The following is a 23,012-nucleotide window of genomic DNA, read 5'->3' on the forward strand; positions in this document are numbered from 1 at the left end:
AAAAGAAGAGAACCAACAACCAGTTGAAAAACATCTTGTCGAGAAAACACAAGGCAAACTTTGTTCCTGATGTTGGTGTCGAGGAAAAAATTGTTTCTCATTCATATATTCCAAAAGTAGAATAAATAAAGCAAAAACTAGTTGCTCAAGCTAGTTTACCTGATGTTGGTGTTGAGGAAAAAATTGTTTCTACACTAAACTTAAGCCAGATTTCTGAGTTTTGAGTGCTAGTTTTTTCTTTTTGACAGATTTGTATTCTCAAGTCAGTTTATGAGTTTTGTTTTGTTTTTGTTGTGGTGTTATAAACATATATGTATGTTATTGTTATAAACGAATATAGATGTATTTTTTGTTTGAGCAAAAGTATTATTTCGAGTCTTATTTCAAGTATGTGTGAATGAATATGCTTGGGAAAAGTGAGTTTTTTTTTTTTTTCTATTTATTTGTCTTTTTTTACTTTCTCTTTCGAATTTGTTTACAATTTTCAAGACATCACATGAGTGATATTGACAAGAACCCACAATACAAAATTGATGGAACTTGTGCTTATATACATAAACGCAAAAAACACGCATAGGTTCAGCAGATTGAATTGAATCAATGTCTCTACCATTGGCGGTGCTTATCTTGCTCTGAATTGATTGCATGGGATGAATTGGTCATTTGGTGGTGGCCATGTCAGTTTTATGACTGCAGTTTGATTAGGACAGAGAATCAGGGATAGTGTCTATGGTGATGGCTGCAGTGGCAGTGGCATGGGGGATTGTTGTTACTGCATTCCATCCCACTATTGTTGCCAACACTCAATTGTTATTGATGATGGCTGCAATTTCTAAAGTAGTCAATGCTATCCCAACAAGCACTACTTATTGGAGATGTTCCTTTTGCTCATTATGAAGCTTTAGGCCGTGATATGGCTACCATTGGTTGCAGATAGGTTGTCCAAATCTGTTCCATTTTCAGACGTTCTTGGATTGTTTAAATGGTTATTTCTTGCCATGTTTTGTTTCTAGAAATTGGAATTATCTTTATCTAGTTTTGGTTAAGTAATTGTAAATCTTGTTTTGCAGGAAGACCTTACGTGTGAAGGAAATTCTAGCCATCGAGATTAAGCATGGGTGGAAGAAGGGAACAAAAATCACCTTCCCAGAGAAAGGGAACGAGCAGCCAAATGACATTCCTGCAGATTTTTAACAGGTTACAGAGTCCATCTCACAACACTTGATGGAAGGAGCTTGACTATCCCATCAACATTGTAATTCATCCAAACTACGAGGAGATTGTCCCAAAAGAAGGTATGCCAATACCAAAAGATCCCTTAAAGAGAGGTAACCTTAAGAATCAAGTCCAACATCAAATTCCCAACAAGGTTGACTGCTGAGCAGAAGTCGGGGGAATCAAGAAACTTTTGGCATCTTAAATGAGGTCGTGATCACTTCTCATTGGGAATTAAGACCGTTGAGTGCTGTGATTTGCATCTCCAGTTCATGATGGGATGTTTTATACATTTGTTGCCCGATATAACTTTTTAGCAAATTTAGACCGGCGAAGAAAAGAAAGGGCACCAAATAAAATTTAGTTTTATCAGCTGCTCTATTCGGTGATTGTTGTCTTGGTTGTTAAAACACAATCGGTGACGGCAAGTCTTGATGCCTGTTCTTTACGATACAGAATACTGCGTCATTCTTCAGGCTCTTCAAATTAATAAACAGGTCACCGGTAAACATGATTCTTCACATTCTAAACTTAAATCTTTTAGATGTCAGTGAATGCAACTTAATCAATAGGGAAAAAAATGGTTCATGTATCTGAAATCAGCATCTTGACATTTGCAGTATATGTTGTATTTTTACAATTCAAGTAAACTTTTAAGGAACTGTTCATATATTATGTTGAGTATCTAGTCATATTTAGGGCTGCAAACGGACAGAGTTGCTCGTGAACAACTTGGGCTTGACTCGTATAAAATCGATTCGGATTTGGTTCATTTGATAAATGAGTTGTTCGTAATTACTAATATTGGTTCGAATATTAAACGAGCTAAACTCGTGTAATCTCAACTCGACTCAGTGTAGGCTCGTGAACAAAATTCGTATAAACTCGATTTGATTCGTTATGGGCTCGTCACAATACTCGTAATATTTCTATATATATTATATTATTTATTTAATTGCTAAGGTTATAGTGTATTTTATTTTAATGTCTTTTATTTATTTTATTTTAATTTTTTGAGTTTGGGCTTTTTATAGTTGATTTATAGTGTTTTATTTCTTTTGAACTGTGTGTGTGAAGTTGATGTCGCCCATTTCAAGTAATGGCCCAACCCCTTTTGATTAAGCTATGCGTTTTGACCATGATAAAACCTAGAGCCCCTTCTTATTTCTTTTCTTCTTCAATGCGCCGTCCCCACCCCCCAGCCTCCCTCTCCTCTTTCTTGTTTCGTCTTCTTTCTTTTTTCTTGTTTTGTCTTTTTTCTTGTTTCTTTTTTCTTTTTTCTTCTTTCTCTCTTCTTCCTGCTGCAGAGAATATGCACATTGCCGCACCTCCTCTGCGTTGTCGTCCACCTCGCGCCACTGCCGCTGCGCCTCGACCTCTTCCATCTCCCTGCAGCTCTCTCTCTCATCCGCATCTGTGTGTTGTTGTCGGTGTCTCCCTCCACCATTGAACCCATGCCATGAAACCTGAAACAAGTATTTAAGTCGTGAAGTCCAGACAAAGTTGAGTAGCTCGAGCTCGAGTTCGTATAAGCTCATTTATTTTTGGTATTCGAGTTCGAGCCAAACTCGATCTTAATATATGTTAGGCAAGCCGAGCTCAATCAAAAATCTCTAATATTTTTCGAGCTCGAGTCGAGTCCGAGCAGATATATATGTTAATCAAACTCGCGACCTCTAGTTCGAATTCGACATAACTCGGTTCGTTTGCAGCCCTAGTCATATTTAATTCTATTCAAATATATAAAATGTTAATACATTCTATAATATTTCAATACGATGATAATCGCATGATCATATACTTACAAACGAACACAAGCATTAAAAAAAAAAAAAAAAAAAAGCATTGTTGCCAAAAGCGCTTACAATACATAGCCCAATTTCCACACAAAACTTTGTTACGCTACCAAAACTCAAGCCTTCAGCTACCTCACCTCTTCCATAATGTTCTCTGAAAACAACCTGTGCAAAATACACGTATATAATGAATTTTGTCATGATTCTGAAGCTCCTTCTAGCTTCTGAAGAATATAGGTATACCTTCAATTTCACACATCCATTCCATTCCAAGCAAATACAGAACAAGAAGATCAATACCAGCTGCACTGATCTTCCTTCTTTTCTGACCCTTTTTTTACTGGGAACTCCGGTATTTGCACACAGAAAGTTCACGGATATTTTGCTGTTAGCCATGATAGGATTCAGGATGCAGGAACCAATCAAGTTTCACTGAAGTTTCGAACAAAACGTCCCTAAAAAATAGAAAGGAACAAAAAGGCCGAGGTATGCTACTATCCTTCGTTTACATATTTAGAAGGACACAACAGCCGAGATTCTCCTGTTGAGTTGAGGACACTTGAAGAGGAAAAGAAAACTGAATCTATCATTGATTATAATGATCAGATGCAGAAACAACTAGCATCGTGATTAGGCAAGTTACAAAAACAACTTGCAGATCAATTTACATACAGATCTCCATTAGCAGCAGCTAATCAGTTACAATGATTAGGCAAGAGTCTTACATGGAAATTTCAATGTTAAAAGCTCATATCCATGCAGGGCAAACTGAAAAAAGAAAAAGCTTGAGTCTGTCTTTTTATGCGTTTGTTTGTCTCTCTCTCTCTCTCTCTCTCTCTCTCTCTCTCTCTCTATATATATATATATATCAGGTAAAACCATCACAAGGGTATGCCAATCTCAACTGCCTTGTTTGTCTAGCCATCACCTGCAGCCAGGAACTTCCTCTTGCTTGTGGGTTCTTCATGCAACACCACCACATCTCTCACTTTCTCAAACAGCTCCTCCAGCTGATCCACACCAAATCTTTGATATTCCAGTGGTTTCTTGTACCGTTGCTCGTATATCGCCTCAAAGCAACCTAGAAAAATCCGACAAGAATAGCTGACTAGAATCTCTTGCAACTCATACTTGAACTGCTCAAGACAACAGTCATCAATTTCACGATTGGCCACTGTTCCCTGATTGATATCTCCTTGGCCCCTGCTCACATCATGTGCTTCTATAACCACTCTTTCTTCATCTGAAAACACATCTGAAGAGCCACTGCCTGTGACATTATTCATACACTCTTCCTGGGTCCCCTTTCCTTTCTTATCCTTCCTGGTCAAAACCAAAGGAGGCGCACTAGGGCCTGCCTTCCAATTTCGAAGATAGACAAACTTCTGATGGCCCTTCTCCTCTACAGTCATTGTGTCATCCATCTTCTTGAAAAGTTTTACAAGCTTGGACGCTCCATACTCTGATACTTTGAGAATTCGCCCACAAAACTTCTGGTACTCAACTGAAACTCGGGACAGGGGCAGGCATCCTCCTGAAAGTTCCAATAACTTTACAAATTGAGCCTTTAGACCATTTAGGTCTCCAGGCTGTACCCACAAACTAGATTCCATCTGATCACCAGGACAAACACCACCTCCCGATACTTCATTCAAGCCAGAAGGAAGACTCTGTGACCTCAAAGTAGTAGGAAGACAAGACGAGGTTGAAGAACTCTTCTTGTAATCTGATAAAGATTGTGACACTAATTGGAGATCCCTCGAGTTGCAATAGCTTTGTGAGATACCCCTATATACAATTGCCTCTTCATCATTTAGGGCATCCGGGATGTCATTGACATGGTATCCCATGAGATATCCTGCAATGTCAGAAGCTCCTCCACAAAGGGGCATTACAACCTTGGTGGGGGGAACAAAGCCTTCCCCACGAGCCACACTAGGCCAGTCCCAAACAAACTTACCGGCATTAATGAGTGCAGATGAAACACCAACACTAGAAGGGATGACAAGGATCACAGTATAACCGCGCTGACCAAGTATGTGAAGTGCCGGAGAAAAATCTATATCACCAGATATCAACATGATAGTGGAAGGTGGAGGGTTGTCGAGGGCAAATAGAAACATGTCGACCAAGATAGCCTTATCAGCAGCATCTTTTCTACCGTTTGGAACATCTATTAGTTTGACACCAGTTCTCTGACAGCCTTCTCTGAGTCGCCTCGGGAAGGCATTAAAATCTCCATAGGCAGAAAACATCATAACAGATCCTTTAATCACAGGGTGAACCTGCAAAGCCATTCTAATATTACCAGCAACATCTTCAGGGCGAACATCACTTGGGACACGGCAATTCTCAATGTCCCAAAGGATAGCAACAAGACCATCTGAGGAGCTTCGACTGTGATGGCTTGAAGAAGTTTGAAGAATGTTCCAGTTTGAACCCAACACACGTGGGGACTTTTGTTCAGAGGAGTCTGAATACACCATTGAGGTTGATGCATTTGGATTAGCCATCATTGTTTCATTAATAAAATCAAAGGTTCCTACACATGGAAGAGATCAGAAAATGTAAATAAACACCATATGGTGCTGACAAGGCTTAAAAATACTGGACTGGCTAAGTTCAAATCTACTAATAGTCCACAGTAACAAAGGAAAAATCTAGACGGAGAGATTTTTTTTTTTTGGGGGGGTGGGGGGTTTATTTTCTTCAATAGATGTGGCAATTAGTCTACACAACACACAAAGAATAAGACTTTGACACTTTATACCACTCGAAATGATTGCTTATATATCCTCAATTTAACTACTTGCCTAGATCCTCAACAAGCACTCCAATTCCCAAGTGTGGGGGAAAGGCATCAATGGGGGATATAAATATATAGAAGAAGATAAGATCAGAGCATGTTACAATTGACCTGGATTTGATGTTACAGCCAAAGTGTTTGAAAAAGAAAACTGAGCATGACATAATAGAAGCATCCACAGGGTAATCAAATCCAATTCCCATTAAAAATTTCAACATAGGATAAGGTACTTGTGCATAGAAAATTATTTTGTATTATACCACCATAGTTCACGGGATCACTTAAAAGGGTCAAAAGAGATAAACATGTTTTCTTTATATAAGTAAACAGAATGGATTGATTAAGAGAGAGAGAGAGAGACATGATTAAATGCATGGAGACAGAAAACCATAGGTAACAAGCCACATCAGACTCAGTAGCCACCTAACAAATGGGTAACCCACTGGATCAATACAAATAATGACTTAAGACCAGAATTCTGATCATATTTGTGTCTAATAATTATAGCCCATTAATCATCATTCACATCTGCAAAATGAAAAGAGATAAAAGGATAAACCACTGCTGAAACCTATCTCCAAAGCATGGTCTATGATTCCTATTTGCACGATACTTAAGACAGTAGTGACCTGCATTTCAAATTGCACAATGCTGAACATGGTAAACTATTATGGAGTGTGAAATTTGGTAAACACGTGAAATTTAACATAAAAAATCTAATACTACGGGGATCTCTGCTTCAGACAACACAATCTGACACGTAATTCATTTTAGTTCTTTTTTTTTATCGGTAAAAAAATAAAAACTGGTTGAAGAATCCTGCAGCCAGCAAGATGTTGGTCTTGATGCTTCACGAGAGCAGCTCAGGACTGGGAACTTGGTACTTTTGCTGAGTTTTTCTGCATGTTGTATGCGATGAACATTGGTGATTCTGGGGAGGACAGGATGATTTAGTCTCTGGTCGGGAGTTGGAGTTTCTCAGTTAGTTCTTTTTACAAGGCTCTTCTTGGTCATCATGGTAACCATTTCCCTTGGAAGAGTATTTGAAGATGCAAGGTTCCTCCCAAGATTGCTTTCTTTAGTTGGACTACTTCCCTCAAGAAAATCCTCACCATTGACAATCTAAGGAAATGTGGTTTTTGTACCCTGGATTGTTGTTATTTATGTAAGAAAAAGGGGGAATCGGTGGGCCATTTATTGTTGCATTGTGAGGTGGCCAGGTCCTTGTGGGATGATATTTTCAACCAAATCAGAGTGGCAAGGGTTATGCCTAGAAGGGTTAGTGGAGTTGTTTGGGTGTAGGAAGGGTCTTCGGGGTAATATAAATGTTGCTGCGGTTTGGAAAATGATTTGTCATTGTATTATGTGGGGCCTTTGGATGGAGAACAATGGTAGGTGTTTGAAGACCAAGAGCGTTTCTTTGGATGAGCTGAAAAGATTCTTCTTCAACACTCTTTTTTCTCGGGCTTCGGTTATTGATTATAATGGGGATAGTTTCAATAATTTACCAGTATCCATTTATAGTCCCTAGATGAAGCTAGGCGTATTCCGTGTATACTTCCTGTATACTTGGGACATGCCTCTTTCCTTTCAATAATTTTAAAAAAATTAATAAAATTTTATTCTTACCCATAAAAAAATGACAGTCTTGTATTGAACCAACATGTTAAAGACTCCTCACATTTGCATACTCAATTTGGTAAGTTCAACAGGGTTGGTTACCATCATGACAGCAAAATGTCAAATATAAGAAAGTTGAGGCAAAGTAAAATAGAGAAGATTACTTATTTGATTCACAAAAACTAAAGTTTCTTCAACAAAACCCAACTAGATAAAATCTCCAAGTGTAACGGCTAGATAATTGGAATAAGAATGTTGAATTGCTGGTAATCTCAAGCCATACACTCTTGCAGGGTTGGATGTACAGAGGACATGAGATATGTTAATTCTAGACCAAACAAAAACTGGTCATTAAGACAAAGGGTTGCGCTGAGCCCTGCAGAGGGCATAATAATTAAGACTACAGCACAGAACCGTTATTAAGGTTTCCTGTATCCTGTTATTTGCATTAGACCTCTAATTATAATAATTGCATAGGCAGATCGTTGAATATAAAATTCAAACTTATTTACCAATAAAAGCATTCCGAAATTATTACCGAATTTATTGGTAACAAAAGATTCATGTGAAAAACATAGTTAGAGCAAGGTTTATATAGACCCACCATAAGTACCATCTGATCCTGATCAAAACATGATTTTGCTGCAGGTTCCCACAGTTAAGAAAGAAATTTCAGAGCATTCTGACACAGTTTCATGGAAATATTTATGAAACAGGCTGCCTTCGAGTCCCAGGTCCTTTTACCACTAAAAGGAATGAGTTACCTAAAATGCTTTTTCATTATCGTTTATACTAGGAAAACTGTTCTCAATTCCACTTCCAAACAGCACCTAAAATTCCACGCTTCCAGCTTTACTTATTCGATATTGTACTGCAAGCTGGTAAATAAAGTCTAACAAGATGTAATTATTGGGCAATAATAGATGGGAGATACTGTGTATGGTCGCTTAGACTCTCGTAGAATCAAGAAAGAACATAGAAATTCATTTTTTTTTTTTACGCTACAGTTGACTTCGACTTTACCATAAAAACGTTATGAGAACATATATTTTTATTAAACCCCGGTCGGCAAAAATTTCAATTACTCAAACAGTGAACACCACTACAAAAAGTTTAAATCCTTTAACTTTTATTATTATTATTATTATTATTATTATTATCATTGCGTTTTGGCAGCAACTAAAACAACCCCACTAAACAAAATCGTTCACAATTTCAAGTACGAGCCTCCCAATTGACAATTTTGATCGGAATATAACATCGTAGAGAAAAAAAAATCGGAAAAAAGGTACCTCATATTAGTCCAGAGCTCCTCTCTAAATTCCGGTCAGGTCCCCAGAAGCCAAGATACTTAGATCCATCCTGAAGAACAGGCAAAAGGTAAGTGATCCAATCAAAGAGAGATCTAAATTGAAAAAGAGGACCACAAAAGAAGAGATAGAGACACAGAGAGGAAACCTGTGCATCAAAATCAGAGGACAAAGGTTTTGGTCATGGTCCCTGGGAATTTCCAGACAAAACCGAGCGTTGAGGAACTGAAAAATCTTACTAGAAGTGAAGCGTGAATTTTGGTCGGGGACAAATGCAGAGAAATGATTTGATCTAAGGCTTATGCTTGTCTATTTGGAATTTGTAGAGAAAATAGAGGGACCCGTCTAAAAATCTATTCCATATCCAAAATAAAAGCAATCCTAGTCCATGGCCGGCCTTTCTTCCCAACTAGGTAAGAAAAATAATAAACTCACGTAACTTTTTACAACATATTACATAATTATATTTTAAAATAAAAAATATTTTAATAAAATATTTTATAAAAATAATATTATTTTATAAAAATACCCTCACTTTAAAACATGTATTGTGAAATATATTATAAAATATACTGTGTGGGTATCATTGCTCAATTTACAAAGGATAGTGCTACTATGTCCCATCAATTTGTCCACTTGGTGTGCCTCTAGTATAAATTATACTTTTCTTTTTTTTTAACATTTTTTAAATATATTTAAATATTTTTAAAAAAAAAATAATATACTAATAATCATTCTCTTAATCAGTAAAAAAAAAAAAAGGCAAAATAAAGAGAAATACTAACATTATTCATTTACAAATCTCACACTGTTTCTAAAGAAAGAAAGAAACATTATTTTCAGCTTTTGAATTAAGTACTCACGCCACCATTTAAAGTTAAAAAGTCTGGCTTAGACGTAAATTATATGAATTTAAATGTAGAATAAGATGATAAATACATTATTTACTTAAAAAAGAAAAAGAAAAAGGAAAGCCAATATAAAAAGAAAAGGTCCGACATGTTCAAAGTAATACTCCATTATCGATAATTTTAAGAAAAGCTACTACGACTTTACTTTGCTATCAGAACACATATTTATCCCGTTACCATCACAACCCAACCCGTTTACCTTTTGATGAATGCTTTTTAGGAAGAATTGGAAGTCCAGATGTGTTGCCTTCCGCTCCCCTTTGCATATCTCAAAATTCAAATGGCATTGGACTGTTGCACAATCCGCCTTTCTGCTGGCTTGGGTCGTTAGCATTATTATGGCCACAAAAATTCCACTTTTAATCCATTTCCAATTTTTTTCTTCAACTTTAGATAGCATTTGCGATCTTTGTTCCAACTTCACTCCTTTGGTATGCTAATGTTTCCAATAACGCATACTGATGTGATACAGTTTAAGCATATATTCATTTAATTAACAGGTATATAATTGAGAATCACAAAATTTAGAATAAATAGTATTGCTCATAACATCTAGGCCAAGCGAAAAAAGAAGCAAATCAGTCAAAAATGGCAGAACCATGGGCGTCACAATGGTTTTACATAGTTGACCAGGCAAGATAGACTAGACCGTAAACTTACCAAGGTCTGGATTGAGAAAAGCCAAGTGACATGGCAAGTTAAGAGATAAAAGAGTAACATTTCATCTCAAGTCGGAAACCCCTTCCCGTAAGCTGCTCGAGAAAGAAAGGTTAAAGAGTTGATCTCCCTCCAGTCAGGAGAAGAGGAAACCAAATTTCGCATAACATCACCACCTTCTACCCTCCGTATAGTTCCAAACCATTACTATCCTTGCATAGAAACATATACTTTTCCGCTTTACAAAACCGAAAAGAACAACCGACGTACATATCTACAAAACAGTCTCCATTGTTCAAGCCAATTCCTCGATCAAAATTCAAGAAAAGAGGAAGGCGAAAGAGGTGGACATCACCATGACATCGATGAACTACTCCAACATCCAGCAAAACAAACGTCGAGATACAACAATGTAGAGATGCTCGTGGAAGATTTGAGTTATTAAGATTGTGTATGGGTGAGGAAAAATCAATCAACTTTACTTCAGGTTTCTAGCCACGCAATGAACCACAATTAGGATTCCAGGAGCCTCTCAATAGCAGCAACGTAAAACTCCTTTGGCATGGTACCCACCACAGAGTCACGTTTCTCCCCATCCTTGAAGAGCAGAACCACGGGTACAGCCTTAATTTCATAGTCTTCAGCAACCTGCGAGTCATTATCAGTGTTGAGCACAAAGCATTTAAGTCTCCCAGCATAATCTGCTGAAATTTCATCGATAACCCGGTGAACCATCCTGCAGGGGCCACACCAACTTGCATAAAACTCAACAAGGACAGGGACTTCACTATTCAGAATCGATTTTTCCCAGGATTCTTTGGTTACCAGGTCTGCACAGATCAACATAATGTTGTTAGAATTCTGTTTAATGTTTTCAATCTTCTGCCTCAGTAGTATATCTTGTACTTAAAACTCTACCAAGCAAACAAGAAAGAGCAAATCCAAATACAAGGTGAAAAAACTAGAAGGATCAAGGAAGAAGAATGCAATATAAGAGTGTGCCCAATCAAAACATTTAAGCAAAAGTAAGTTAATAGGAAGAACCCACAAGCCCTTGATTAAGCTATGTAATAGAGAAAGGTATACTAATCCTAACGTCTTCCTAAGTTAAAATCCTCATTTTCATTGCACAATCATGAAAACTATTTCATATTGTACCATTTGCCGGCAATAAAAACTGAAGAACTGATAAATCAAAGCCAAAAAAGAATTTGCACAGTATTTCGCAGAAAATAACTTGGGCTTTTCATCATAACATCACTATATAGCAAGAAAAGATTCCTTTTCTCAAAATTCATCAAAAAATAGTTTCCTTTTCTCAAAAAAGGTAAGAGAGAAAGAAAGAAAGAAAGAAAGGGCGTCTCTCACAATTGTTAGGCTGAGTCTCAACATTATTACTAAAGTCATGCTTTGCACATCTATAAGTCTTTCTTTTCTGGACTTTTCTTGGAAACCAAACATACATGAATAACTATACTCACATGACTATAAAGCAAAAAAAGATGAATGCGTAGGTAAAAAAGACTAGGTTGTTCATCATCACATGCCTTTACAGAACCAAAATATGTTTGTTCCAGAAAGAAGAGGAAGAAAATAAAAATAGCGTTTCACAACTGTTGGGCTGAGTCTGGGTATTATTGTTGAACTTAGGCCTAATAACATAGAAAAACGTAGCACATCTACAGGTCTCTCTATCGCCCGGAGTTCTATCGGGAACCAATCAGAGGCTAAGAACTACATTTGCACGCTTGAATAGTTAATCTTACGTCTAATAGTACATCTAAAAGGTGAGAATCAAACAGGGACAAACGAATACATTCGCATGCATAGACTGTTAATCTTATGCCTACAAGCAGAGAAATGTATACATCTAACATAAATCTACAAGTGCCTCTTTCTTTTGCGGACTTATCTCGGAGGCCAAACGGAGACTAACTATAGTATATACCCTCAAGCCTTAAATTGAAGGAAGGAAAAAAGAAACAAAAGAAAAAAGCAACAATAATCTTTGGATCAGAGACGGAGTACCTCTGGAAAGACGCGCACAGAGAATCTTGAGGGGGAGAGGAGGAGGTGTTGGAACCCTAGGCCCCTGGAGGGTGCGGAAACGGGAGGGAAATGGGAGTCCTCCTGTAGGTCTCCTGAAATGGCAGTAACAGGGAGATGGAGATAAAGCGGAGCGCTGAGCAGCGCGTGGGAAAGAGAGAGGAGCAGAGAAAGAACAAGTATAGGAAGCCATGGGCAAAAATGAGGAAGGGAAGAGGAGAAAAGGTTATGTGCTCGAGTCGAATCAGATTTCTATTCTATGAGCAGGAAAAATAAAAGTAAAATGGGAAGAAACGGAGAAAGAAGAGAGAGAAGTGTGGCTGGCGCACGTTTTTTATTTGCCGGGGGCTGGGGCCTTGAGGGGGGATAGTTCAGGTGAGTAATGATACTTATACAATATATTTTATAATATATATTAAAAAATAAAAATATTTTTATAAAATAATATTAATTTTATAAGATATTTTATAAAAATATTATTTTATTTTAAAAAATATTGTAAAAAATAATGTGTTTTTAACATTTTTCAATTCAAGGGGCAGCTGGGCCACGACTCTGTTGGGGGAGACCATTGGAAAAAAAAATTTAAGTAAAACACATCTTAAAAAATAATGGTGTTTTTATAAAATAATATTAGTTTTATAAGATATTTTAAAAAAATCTTTCTCTTTTTAAAATATTATTATATAAAATATTGTGAAAAATAACGTGTGTTTATTCAGTTTACAGCTGGGTCACGGCTCTGTTGCGGGGAAAAAAAAATTTAATTAAAACACGCACATCCAATGGATTAAAAAAAATTTTAATTGAAACACGCACGCCCGGTGGGACTCGAACCCACAATCGCCTGATTAGAAGTCAGACGCCTTATCCATTAGGCCACGGGCGCTTCTTGGCACTTCAATTCCAATTTATTTATAATAATAAGTAATTTTTTTTAACACTATATTTTATGATTATTACTTGGAGGAATGCACCACTACAAAAGGTCTTAGAAGTTAAAATTTTCTTTTGAAATAGTTTTGGTTTTATCCAGTTATTCAAAATTTTCCCAATTACTTGCCAAATTATATATAATGAGATTCTTTCAAGATAGTTTATGTTTATCCAATTCAAATTTTTCCCAATTACTTGCCGAAAATTTTCGACAACGTGATATGCATCTCTCTCTTTAAAATAGGACCATCTAATTAGTTGAAATTTTCAATTTGTTGCTTGCTCCTCTTTCACATACAAGCTAACAAGATTTCAAATGAACGCATCAGGTTTTCTGCGCAGCACAGCTTTGGCTGCTTCTTCTTGTACATAAAATGATCTCTCATCACATTCTAAATACACCATACTTGGTATCATCTATGTCGCGGTTCATAGAAGCAGAAACGCAGAGACCAATGATTTTTCTTGTGTCGGCTGGATCAATAACTCCGTCATCCCAGAGCCTTGCCGTGGAGTAATACGAACTCCCTTCTCTCTCATAAGCCTCCACGACCTTTGCCTTGAATTTTTCCTCTTCTTCCTTGTCCCACTACATTACATCATGCAAATCGCAAATCGCGCACAAAGATGAGTAAACACACCCTGATAGAACAGAGAAATAAGAAGCCATCTTTCCGCCAAAGACACAAACTTTTACCTGAATCCCTTGCTTTTTCTTGTTAGTTTTTTCAATTTGAGATAGCACACCAGCAGCCTGAATATTCAAAGAAAACAATGCCAATCTACACTTGAAACAACTTAGATTGATAGATCATAGATTCAACACTTTGGGAACCATTCTCCACTGCAGATAATTTGGTTAATCAGGAAGACATGGTATCTAACTAAAACTCAAAAAGAAGCAGATCTTATGCTTTTACCATCATTTTTTCGTAGGAAACAATATACCTCGAACAAAAATACGATATCTCATATGCAAGAATGTATTGGGTGAAAAAGACTACCTGAGCACCACCCATTACAGAAATTCTGGCATTTGGCCAAAGGAACATGAAGTCAGGACTATAAGCACGACCACACATTGCATAATTTCCAGCACCAAAGCTTCCACCGACAATTATAGTAACTTTGGGAACCTAGAAAAATGCATTGGAAACGGTGCAGGAGTAAATCACTTTCTTTCATATCTTGCTTTTTGTTCTTTTATTGATTAGTTATAAATCAAAGAACTTACAAAAGAATAAGATTTAAATTAAATTAAATATGAGGCACCAACCTTCGCACAGGAAACTGCCATGACCATCTTTGCTCCAGATTTTGCTATGCCATTGGCCTCAGATCTTGAGCCAACCTACCAAATGAATATCAACCATTATGATCTGGGATTTTACCAACTCTGTATATATTATACCTCAAGGAGGGTCACAAAAACCAAGATGTAAACCAAAAAGGGAGTTTCCATTGAACTACAAAAATGTGGCCCAAGCTCCTCTCTTTTCTCCAACAGAAGAGACTGACATTACTTGGATTAGAGGCCTACGAGAAGATCATAGAAAACTCATTCTGAACTTGGTCCATTTTTATTCCCTTTTTCCTACCAATTTCTTTTTAAATTCAACATCTACTAGTACTTTCTAAACTCCAATACTTTATCCAACATTAGCTATATCCAGCATAAACTTGCTGCACCGTTTAATGGATTTCCTTTTCTGTTTGATTTGTAGGTTACATCTTAGTTCAGTGAGTTTTTAACTCATGACCTTACTACCTTCCATGTCCTTTTAATGGATCTTTCAATCATCACTCAATTATCAAACTTTGTACAGCATCATCCCCTCATTCTAGAATGGACATGAATCACCCATCATAAGAGAAATCTACCACATGATTTTAATGGGACCCTTATTTTCAGTTCTTTTCTATGAAACTATAGTGACACTAAGATGTTAGAAAGCTTCATTAACAGTGAGCTTACATACCATAAATCCAGTGATGTTCTGAAGGAAGACCAAAGGAATGTTTCGCTGAGCACATAGTTCAATGAAATGGGCCCCTTTTAGAGCAGATTCATTAAATAATATCCCATTGTTTCCAATAATTCCAACTGGCTGTCCAAAAATCCTAGCGAAACCCGTTACAAGAGTCTGCATAGACACAAATGAGATAAAAGATGTATGAATATCAAAAGCAAGCAAATAAAAACCAAAGAAGTTGAAGTGATGCAAATGTCCTCACAGTGCCATACAATTTCTTGAATTCGTCAAACTCACTTCCATCAACAATGCGAGCAATAACTGATCGTATATCAAAGGACTGCTTAAGGTCAGTTTGTGCAATGGAACGAAGTTCCTTCACATCGTATAATGGTTCTTTATATTCCTGGTTTATATTTTGCAATCTATTTAATAGCCCTTCCTTCCCAGCCATGTGCAAGTTCTTAATGATGTTCCTACCAAGAGCAAGTCCATGCAGTTCGTCTACAAGAAGATATAAAATTACATATACAATCGCCAGCACAAAAATTGAAAGAGAGATAGAGAGATCAGGAAAAACAAAACTTCATGACATAAAATTGAAAGCTAAAACTCGCAATGAGAATTTCAGTAAACTGGTGTGGCATGGCCAGCGTAAAAACTCTTACATAAGCATTAAGCATAAAACACTGAGAGGGTCATAATGAATTTAGGAAGAGATGCCTTAAAGGTAGAAAAGCAAATACCTTGAGCAAAGTAATCTGAAACTCCTGATGTCTTGCAATGCACGGTGGCACCCCCCAAATCCTCGGCAGATACTTCTTCTCCTGTAGCAGCCTATGGACTCATCTCTTTAGAATAAAGGATAGAATTTTGAGGAATATATTGACAAACTAATTGTTATAAACATATCCGCAGACCAATCCATCACAGCTAGCACACGTGTGAGCCCTTAATAATATTCCATTTAACACAAAAGACGCCTAGAATCACGAAACAGATCCACAGAATTACCCTATGAGTCACTTTGAAACACCAGAAGGTCCGGAACTAACCTTCACAAGTGGGGGCCCTGCTAGAAAAATAGTGCCGTTCCCTTTGACCATTACACTTTCATCGGCCATTGCAGGTATATAGGCACCCCCAGCTGTGCATGAACCCAATACCAGCGCAATTTGGGGAATTCCTTCAGCAGACATTACAGCTTGATTATAGAAAATTCTACCAAAATTATCCCGGTCGGGGAAGACATCAGCCTGCTTGGGAAGATAAGCGCCTCCACTATCAACAAGATATATGCAAGGTAAATTGCATTTAGCGGCAATCTCTTGTGCCCTAAGATGCTTCTTAACGGTTATAGGATAGTAAGTCCCTCCCTTAACGGTAGGGTCATTAGCCACAAACATACAAAGCCGTCCATGCACTGGACCTATGCCAGTAATGATGCCAGCGGATGGCAAGGGGTCTTCATATAATTCATGGCCTGCAAGCTTTGTCACAAAGCACACTATTTAGACGCTCGCATCTTATGTTACAAATGCATCAAGTCAAAATTGTCCAATTAATTAACAAAGGGAACACGAGCTTGCCGATTAACCCGTGAATTATGATTATATCCTGAACCGGAAGGAAAAATGCAAGCTTTCTAATATATTGCACCAAATGATTAAATTCTAAGTTGTACTAGTGATCAATGAATCAGGCAAAAAAATTGTACGAAGATCATTCCCAACTCGCCTCTAAATTAAGAAGGAAAAAAGAAGAGAGAAAACCTGCGAAAGTTCAAGGAACGAAGAACCGGGATCAAGCAGGCGATCGATTCTTTCTCTCGGTAGAAGCTTATTCCTACTCCTATTCCTCTTCACGGCATCCGCTCCTCCTCCAGCCAACACCTTCCAGAAACACAATCGATCGGTTATAGCACAAAATATATGTACAGTAAGAGAGAGAGAGTGAAAGGGGAGGACCTTGGTTATGTGAGATTGGAGGTCGGAAATGAGGTCGTCCATGGCGTCAGAGTTGCGAGCGAAGGGCTCGGAGGTACGGTCAATGCCGTCGGGAAGGACTCCAAGGCAGAAAGGCCTTGTCTTTAATGAGTGAGCAATCCATGGATGCGAATTCAGGGCTGATGAAGCCGAAGCTGCTCTCCTCGCCAATATCCTGAGCATCTCTCTCTCTCTCTCTCGCGCGCGCGCGAGGCCAAGATCACTACCCTTGTTTATCGGTCGGCCCCGTTGAGCTAAAATGTGTAAGCGCTTATGTGTCAGACCTATCCGTTTCAGCTTTCGGATAAGAAAAATTTTATGAATTTTGCTATATACAGTTAAGTTTGTATATTAATATGTGTATTAATATTATTATTTTTATATTTTAAATTTAAATTAATATTATTTTTAATAAAATCTATTTTTTAATTAATCATATTGAATAAATATATGTATTAATGTACAAAATTATTTATAACTAGATTTTTCTAAATTTTATACGTAACTCTCAGTCTTTATATTATTTAAAAATTATATAATTTTATTTTTTTATTCTAATATTTCATATTTAAAACTTCTCTATGATACGATTCTTCGAATAAATTACATGCCTTTTCCATTTTTTTTTCTCTCTTTATTTTAGCAGCGTGGCAATTTAAAATTTTAAAGAAAAGAGAAAATGATATACCTGGGCTGAAAACGACACCGTTTCTTGGGAAGACGATCTAGTGCCTGCTTAAACCCGGATAAGGCTCTACGCTGTTGGATTCTGCGACTGCGAGTCCAAGGTTGAAGCAAAGGAGGGTGTCAATGGAGTCTCTATCGTCCATTCTCTCGTCCAATACTCTCAGCTCCTCTTCTCGCAAGTGCTCTCCATTGGCTGCCTCTGCAAATACCGTTTCTTCCTTATCATTCGCTTCCTTGCCCTCTCAACAGCAACGAACCACCACTTCAAAACGCACTTCGAAATCCACAAAATCCCTCTCTCCAACAATACTCACGACTACTACAACAAGCATTAATACTAGTTCGATCAACACAACCACATCTCAGCCTCCCAAGAAGGTCTTTATACAACCCCCATTTCACGTATCATCAAAAGTTTCAAAAAAAAAAAGCACAATTTCCTCGGCAACCAGACGTAGCTTAAAGGAGTAAATTTCCTGCTTTCATAAGACTGAATAGTGTTTTTTTTTGTTTCTGTGTGGCCAGGTTTTGCTTCCTATTGGATTTGGTACGGAGGAAATGGAAGCTGTTATTATAGTTGATGTTCTGCGTCGAGCTGGTGCGGACGTGACTGTGGCATCAGTGGAGCCACATCTCGAGATTGAAGCTTCTGGAGGCACCAAACTGGTTGCGGACACGTTCATCGTGACCTGTTCGGAACAGATTTTCGACCTCGTCGCGTTGCCGGTTAGTTTATGTTTTTTTGTTTATTGTATTCCGGTGTAACATTAACCATAAAATTACAGTTCCTGCAATTCGTGGTTAGAAGGAAACAGTATTGCAATGACGAAGATTAGTTATTTGGTGATAAAAAAATGGAATAGACTGGGGAGATTTTAAAAACAAAATGCTTAAAATAAAAGGTAACAAAGAAAGATGTGCGATTGTTTTGGCATGGCAGTGATAGTTGTATACACTTTTTCCTTTTTTTTGCGTCCTTAATGGCCAGTTAATTAATTATATGGGAATTATAATCTCGGTTGTAGGCTACTAAGTTGTTGATTGGTTTGACGGTGAATGCTTTTAGTGGTTAATTTAATCTGCCTTGTTTTAAGGGAGGAATGCCTGGCTCAGCGCGGTTAAGAGACTCCGAAATTCTGCACAAAATAATGAACAAACAGGCCGAGGAAAAGAGGCTATATGGGCTATTTGTGCTGCTCCAGCAGTCACGCTACTGCCTTGGGGACTTCTGAGAAAAAAGCAGGTGGCTTACGTGGGTTTATGTCAATTGAGATTTAATGAATCTATAAATACCCATATATATTGGTTGGCTAATTGTGGTGAAGTTCTTCGTGCAAGACAACTTGTCATCCTGCGTTCATGGACAAGCTTCCAACCTTTTGGGCTGTTAAATCAAATCTTCAAGTTTCTGGAGAGCTTACAACAAGTCGTGGTCCAGGAACCACTTTTGAGTTTGCTCTTTCCTTGGTAGAGCAGCTGTTCGGAGAGTCAGTTGCCAACAAGGTTGGACAGTTATTGGTAAGGCCAACTTACCTAGATGGTGATTTGTTTGGCATTTCAGACTTTATTCTTTCATAGATATTTACATTTGTTGTGGAAGCTAAGATTTGGACGGTATTAGTTAAAGCTATTTCTATGGCTAATGTATGCAAACAAAGCATATGGGATCATCATGGCTGTTGGTGCATTGTTTCTCACTGACACAACCTGTGGAAGCTGTTAGGTTACATTACAAGGTCAACGCATAAACATGGAAAATATAAATTTGAGAGAATAGGATTGTAATCTTTCTTTTCCAGAGATTCTAGCATGGTTTCAATAAATTATTCAACCTACCAGATCTCAAGTGATCAAATTATATATTAGAACTGTAACCAGCAGATGAGTACTTGTGCAGGTTGAAGGTGTCCTTGTTCAGAGGTTTGGCCTAATTGAGACTCAAAATACTTGTGTTACTCAACTAGATTCTTTTGCATGGATCAGCTGAATAATCACTTACCAAAAAAATATCAGTAGAAGAATTTCTCAGGGTTCACTCTGATGCTAAGATTATCTGTTGCTTGATAATGAAATGAATGAAATAGAGAACGAATAGTACAAATAAAAACAGAGTGAAAAGGGGAGTACAAGACCAGTTTGAATATCTTTGCTGGCATAGCAAGGGAAGGGTGATATTCTGCAGGAATCAAACAATTTCAGAAAACCTCCTACCATCATAACTGCAGGAGGTGTATAGGCTCTTTTCCATTGATCGTTAGGAGAGGGAGTTGTTCAACACAAAAATATATTTCTAAAATTTGAATTTTAATCCTATGTATAAAAGAGAAATGGGAAAGCTAAGTAGTTGAATGTGCTTAATCCCCATAAACATATATGTAATTTTTGTCTTTGTGGTTTAAGAATGAATCTGTTAGTCGTCTCCCATCGTAGTTTCTCTTCTATATTCCTTTTTACCTGTTTCTTAGTGATGTATTCTTTGCCTGATTAGCTTGAGCTAACACTCTTTGGTTCTTTTGTATTAGTTGGTGTATACTGCTGATGATAGTCCTAGAAAGGAAGAATTCAACAAAGTTGATTGGTCTGTCAATCACACCCCTCATGTGAGTTGCTTCTCTTTCTGTATAATTTGATGAGCATTCCTTTACAGAAATGCAGCTTGATTAATGACTACCCTTTATTCAATACTCTTGCACATCCTACTATCAAATTGTTTTTCTTTTCTGTCTCTGATAGATATCTGCATATCTATTTAGGAATGAACAAGAGAAGATCCTTAGAATTCTGCCTTTGTTGTTCTTCTTTATCATCTCTTTGCCGTGGTTTACCTTCAAAATATCATTTGTTGGCCTAAGCATTGCTAGAAATAATTCAAAAACCTTTTGTAGGAAAGCAATATGTCATTTTTAGAATTTTGCTTGATAGGTTCTTAGTAGCATGAACTCTCAACTATTAACAGTGCTGGTAAATTTCAGTCTTTGCTTCTTCCTTCGTAGCTTTGTTAGTCATAGATAAGGGGTTAAGTAGGAAAAACTTCAAGAAGGAATTATCAGTATTTTGTATTATAATTCTTCTCTAGAAATCTTGAATAGGATGTTTGGTACAAAATTCTTTTCAACCCCATTAATATGTCAGTTCCCTATAAAAACATATTTAAGGAGCTACTTTCTTCACTCTATCTGGTATCCAGACCAGATGGGTATTAGGATCTGGGATCAATTGTCATCTTGTGAGGCTTGTTTTCCTACATTCTCTGTTCTTGTCTACACTCGTTCTAAAGCACTTTCCAAGTTTTCTGTATCCTTGGTAATCTAGTGCCCGTGAAGGTATCATTGCATGCTGTATTCAAATTTGAAGGCATGTGCTCTCATTGTTCATTGGTTATGCAGGTTCTCATTCCAGTTGCAAACGGCTCTGAAGTGATTGAAGTAGTAACTATTGCAGATATTCTACGGCGAGCAAAAGTGAATGTAGTGGTTGCTTCTGTTGAAAAAAGTGTACAGATTGTGGCATCTCAAGGCACAAAACTTGTTGCTGATAAGCTAATTGAAGATGCTTCTGAGTCAACATATGACCTAATCATTCTTCCGGTAAGATAAATGAACAACTTCTTCTGGATAATAAAATAGCATTCTTGCAGTTTACATTTTCTTAGTGTTGAGGATGTAGGTATTGTTTAGGAGGTCTTGAATTCTCATTCTACCATTGATATTAGCCTCGTTGTCTCGGTCAAACAAATTATATTTTTACTCGCACAAACTCAAATGAAATTCAAAGTCTTTAAAGTGCTTCTTATTAATTGGTTGGCTCAGCCCAGGCTTTATGATAATTCTTTGCATTGGAGCCAACCGATTGGTATATGGGTCACTCTTGTTTCTCAATCATTGAATTCTCCACTATTCTTATGCCTATATTGACTCATGCTTTCTTTGTCCGAATTCATGATGTACTCTTTATTATAATTTTTCCTTTTCCATGCTACATCCTTTTAAGTCCATTGTAAATTTCAGGGAGGAATTGTTGGGGCTGAGCGGCTACACAAATCTAAGATTCTCAAGAAGCTGCTCAAAGAACAAGATACAGCTGGAAGAATGTATGGAGCAGTCTGCTCTTCGCCAACTGTCCTGCATAGACAGGGTTTACTGAAGGTAACTGGAAGCCAATTGATATCATCTTGTTTATAAGTTCCGTATGTTAAAGCTCTGCCATTCCTCTGCAAACATACAGGGTAAGAGAGTCACCACTCATCCGTCGGTCATTGACGATCTTACAAAGGAAGCAGTGAAGGGTGCCAAAGTAGTCATCGACGGTAGACTGATCACTAGCAAGGGACTTGCTACCGTAACAGATTTTGCATTGGCTATTGTGAGCAAGTTTTTTGGTCATGCAAGAGCAAGGAGTGTTGCAGAAGGCCTTGTTTTTGAGTATCCAAGGAGTTAGGAGATCCAATTAGTCCAGTCATTGTGGATTGAATGAAGGCAATTTTCCATTAGGCATGTGCGAGGCCGATAGCCCAATTTCAGAATTGAGTCTCAGCAGAACGTGTGTGAAAGTCATGATTGCTTTATCCCTTTACCGGAGGACTGATGACAAATCACCATACTGCTTGCCCGTGCGTCCTCAAGCAAATCACACATGGGCAAATATTGCAAATTCCTTCACAAAATCAGAGTGTGTTAATTAAAATGCCAAATTGAACTCGCATTGAGTTTTAATGCTTACGCCTCCTACGAGTCAATGATAATATTACCTATCTAGCTCCTCTCGTAAACGACTGTGGCTCACTGGCTAACACGTATATGGCAATTAGAGATTAAAAAGAAAATTCCGTTGCCGGGACTCGAACCCGGGTCTCTCGGGTGAGAGCCGAGTATCCTAACCAACTAGACTACAACGGATTACGGTATATCGGTTCTTTATTGATTTATAACTACGAATAGCTTGTTCCCCCTATGCGATCGACTCAAGGCCTGCCAACAAATACATCATTCCAATATGAATCCTATGCCTTTTTCACATGCAAACCACTCTCATTTAAAACAAATAAAATATATATAAAAATAGAAAGAAACA

The 23,012-nt window shown here is 37.5% G+C and overlaps 4 protein-coding genes and 2 non-coding genes across 8 annotated transcripts; 1 reads left to right on the forward strand and 5 right to left on the reverse strand.

Annotated features, from left to right (window-relative positions):
• Positions 1-3,663: 3,663 nt before the first annotated feature.
• LOC121254921 lies at positions 3,664-9,134 on the reverse strand. 2 transcript variants are annotated; one of them, XM_041155152.1, is made up of 3 exons: positions 8,987-9,134; positions 8,730-8,799; positions 3,664-5,553 (listed from the first exon to the last, which is right to left on the reverse strand). In XM_041155152.1, exon 3 carries the CDS (start codon positions 5,525-5,527, stop codon positions 3,929-3,931), a length of 1,599 nt encoding a protein of 532 aa, XP_041011086.1. In that variant the 5' UTR covers positions 5,528-5,553; positions 8,730-8,799; positions 8,987-9,134; the 3' UTR covers positions 3,664-3,928. The 2 variants fall into 2 exon arrangements, with proteins under 2 accessions (XP_041011086.1, XP_041011087.1); XM_041155153.1 differs by having other exon boundaries at positions 8,730-9,115.
• Positions 9,135-10,506: 1,372 nt separating this feature from the next.
• LOC121256376 (thioredoxin M3, chloroplastic-like) lies at positions 10,507-12,674 on the reverse strand. Its single transcript, XM_041157153.1, has 2 exons — positions 12,344-12,674; positions 10,507-11,145 (listed from the first exon to the last, which is right to left on the reverse strand). Exons 1-2 carry the CDS (start codon positions 12,552-12,554, stop codon positions 10,829-10,831), a joined length of 528 nt encoding a protein of 175 aa, XP_041013087.1. The 5' UTR covers positions 12,555-12,674; the 3' UTR covers positions 10,507-10,828.
• A 503-nt stretch (positions 12,675-13,177) lies between these two features.
• TRNAR-UCU lies at positions 13,178-13,250 on the reverse strand. The gene has a single exon. It is a non-coding gene; the product is annotated as a tRNA-Arg (tRNA).
• Positions 13,251-13,562: 312 nt separating this feature from the next.
• On the reverse strand, positions 13,563-17,537 carry LOC121255907 (methylcrotonoyl-CoA carboxylase beta chain, mitochondrial). Of its 2 annotated transcripts, XM_041156459.1 has the most exons (10): positions 17,238-17,537; positions 17,043-17,162; positions 16,326-16,760; positions 16,017-16,107; positions 15,533-15,774; positions 15,277-15,441; positions 14,574-14,648; positions 14,302-14,433; positions 13,995-14,051; positions 13,563-13,886 (listed from the first exon to the last, which is right to left on the reverse strand). In XM_041156459.1, the coding sequence occupies exons 1-10, from the start codon at positions 17,436-17,438 to the stop codon at positions 13,683-13,685; spliced, it is 1,722 nt and encodes a 573-aa protein (XP_041012393.1). In that variant the 5' UTR covers positions 17,439-17,537; the 3' UTR covers positions 13,563-13,682. The 2 variants fall into 2 exon arrangements, with proteins under 2 accessions (XP_041012393.1, XP_041012394.1); XM_041156460.1 differs by lacking the exon at positions 17,238-17,537 and having other exon boundaries at positions 16,326-16,753; positions 17,043-17,168.
• A 470-nt stretch (positions 17,538-18,007) lies between these two features.
• LOC121254743 (protein DJ-1 homolog C) lies at positions 18,008-22,652 on the forward strand. The gene is given in 9 exon segments (XM_041154887.1): positions 18,008-18,320; positions 18,468-18,668; positions 19,037-19,124; positions 19,127-19,185; positions 19,281-19,460; positions 20,465-20,542; positions 21,329-21,529; positions 21,950-22,087; positions 22,167-22,652. Coding segments are annotated over 9 exon segments (1,413 nt in total). The 5' UTR covers positions 18,008-18,065; the 3' UTR covers positions 22,380-22,652.
• Positions 22,653-22,764: 112 nt separating this feature from the next.
• TRNAE-CUC lies at positions 22,765-22,837 on the reverse strand. The gene has a single exon. It is a non-coding gene; the product is annotated as a tRNA-Glu (tRNA).
• Positions 22,838-23,012: the final 175 nt, after the last annotated feature.

This window comes from Juglans microcarpa x Juglans regia, chromosome 3D (genome assembly GCF_004785595.1).
Source record: "Juglans microcarpa x Juglans regia isolate MS1-56 chromosome 3D, Jm3101_v1.0, whole genome shotgun sequence".
NCBI lineage: Eukaryota > Viridiplantae > Streptophyta > Magnoliopsida > Fagales > Juglandaceae > Juglans > Juglans microcarpa x Juglans regia.

Bases quoted from the DNA above. Each gene is read 5' to 3' on its own strand.
- LOC121254921 (XM_041155152.1), bottom strand. From the start codon at position 5,527: ATGATGGCTAATCCAAATGCATCAACCTCAATGGTGTATTCAGACTCC.
- LOC121255907 (XM_041156459.1), bottom strand. From the start codon at position 17,438: ATGCTCAGGATATTGGCGAGGAGAGCAGCTTCGGCTTCATCAGCCCTG. The intron at 16,108-16,325 runs GTTAGTTCCGGA...ATGAGTCCATAG, and splicing joins CAGGGCCCCCACTTGTGAAG to GCTGCTACAGGAGAAGAAGT. The intron at 15,442-15,532 runs GTGAGGACATTT...GTGTCTATGCAG, and splicing joins TCAAGAAATTGTATGGCACT to ACTCTTGTAACGGGTTTCGC.
- LOC121256376 (XM_041157153.1), bottom strand. From the start codon at position 12,554: ATGGCTTCCTATACTTGTTCTTTCTCTGCTCCTCTCTCTTTCCCACGC. The intron at 11,146-12,343 runs GTACTCCGTCTC...TGATCTGTGCAG, and splicing joins CTGTGCGCGTCTTTCCAGAG to ACCTGGTAACCAAAGAATCC.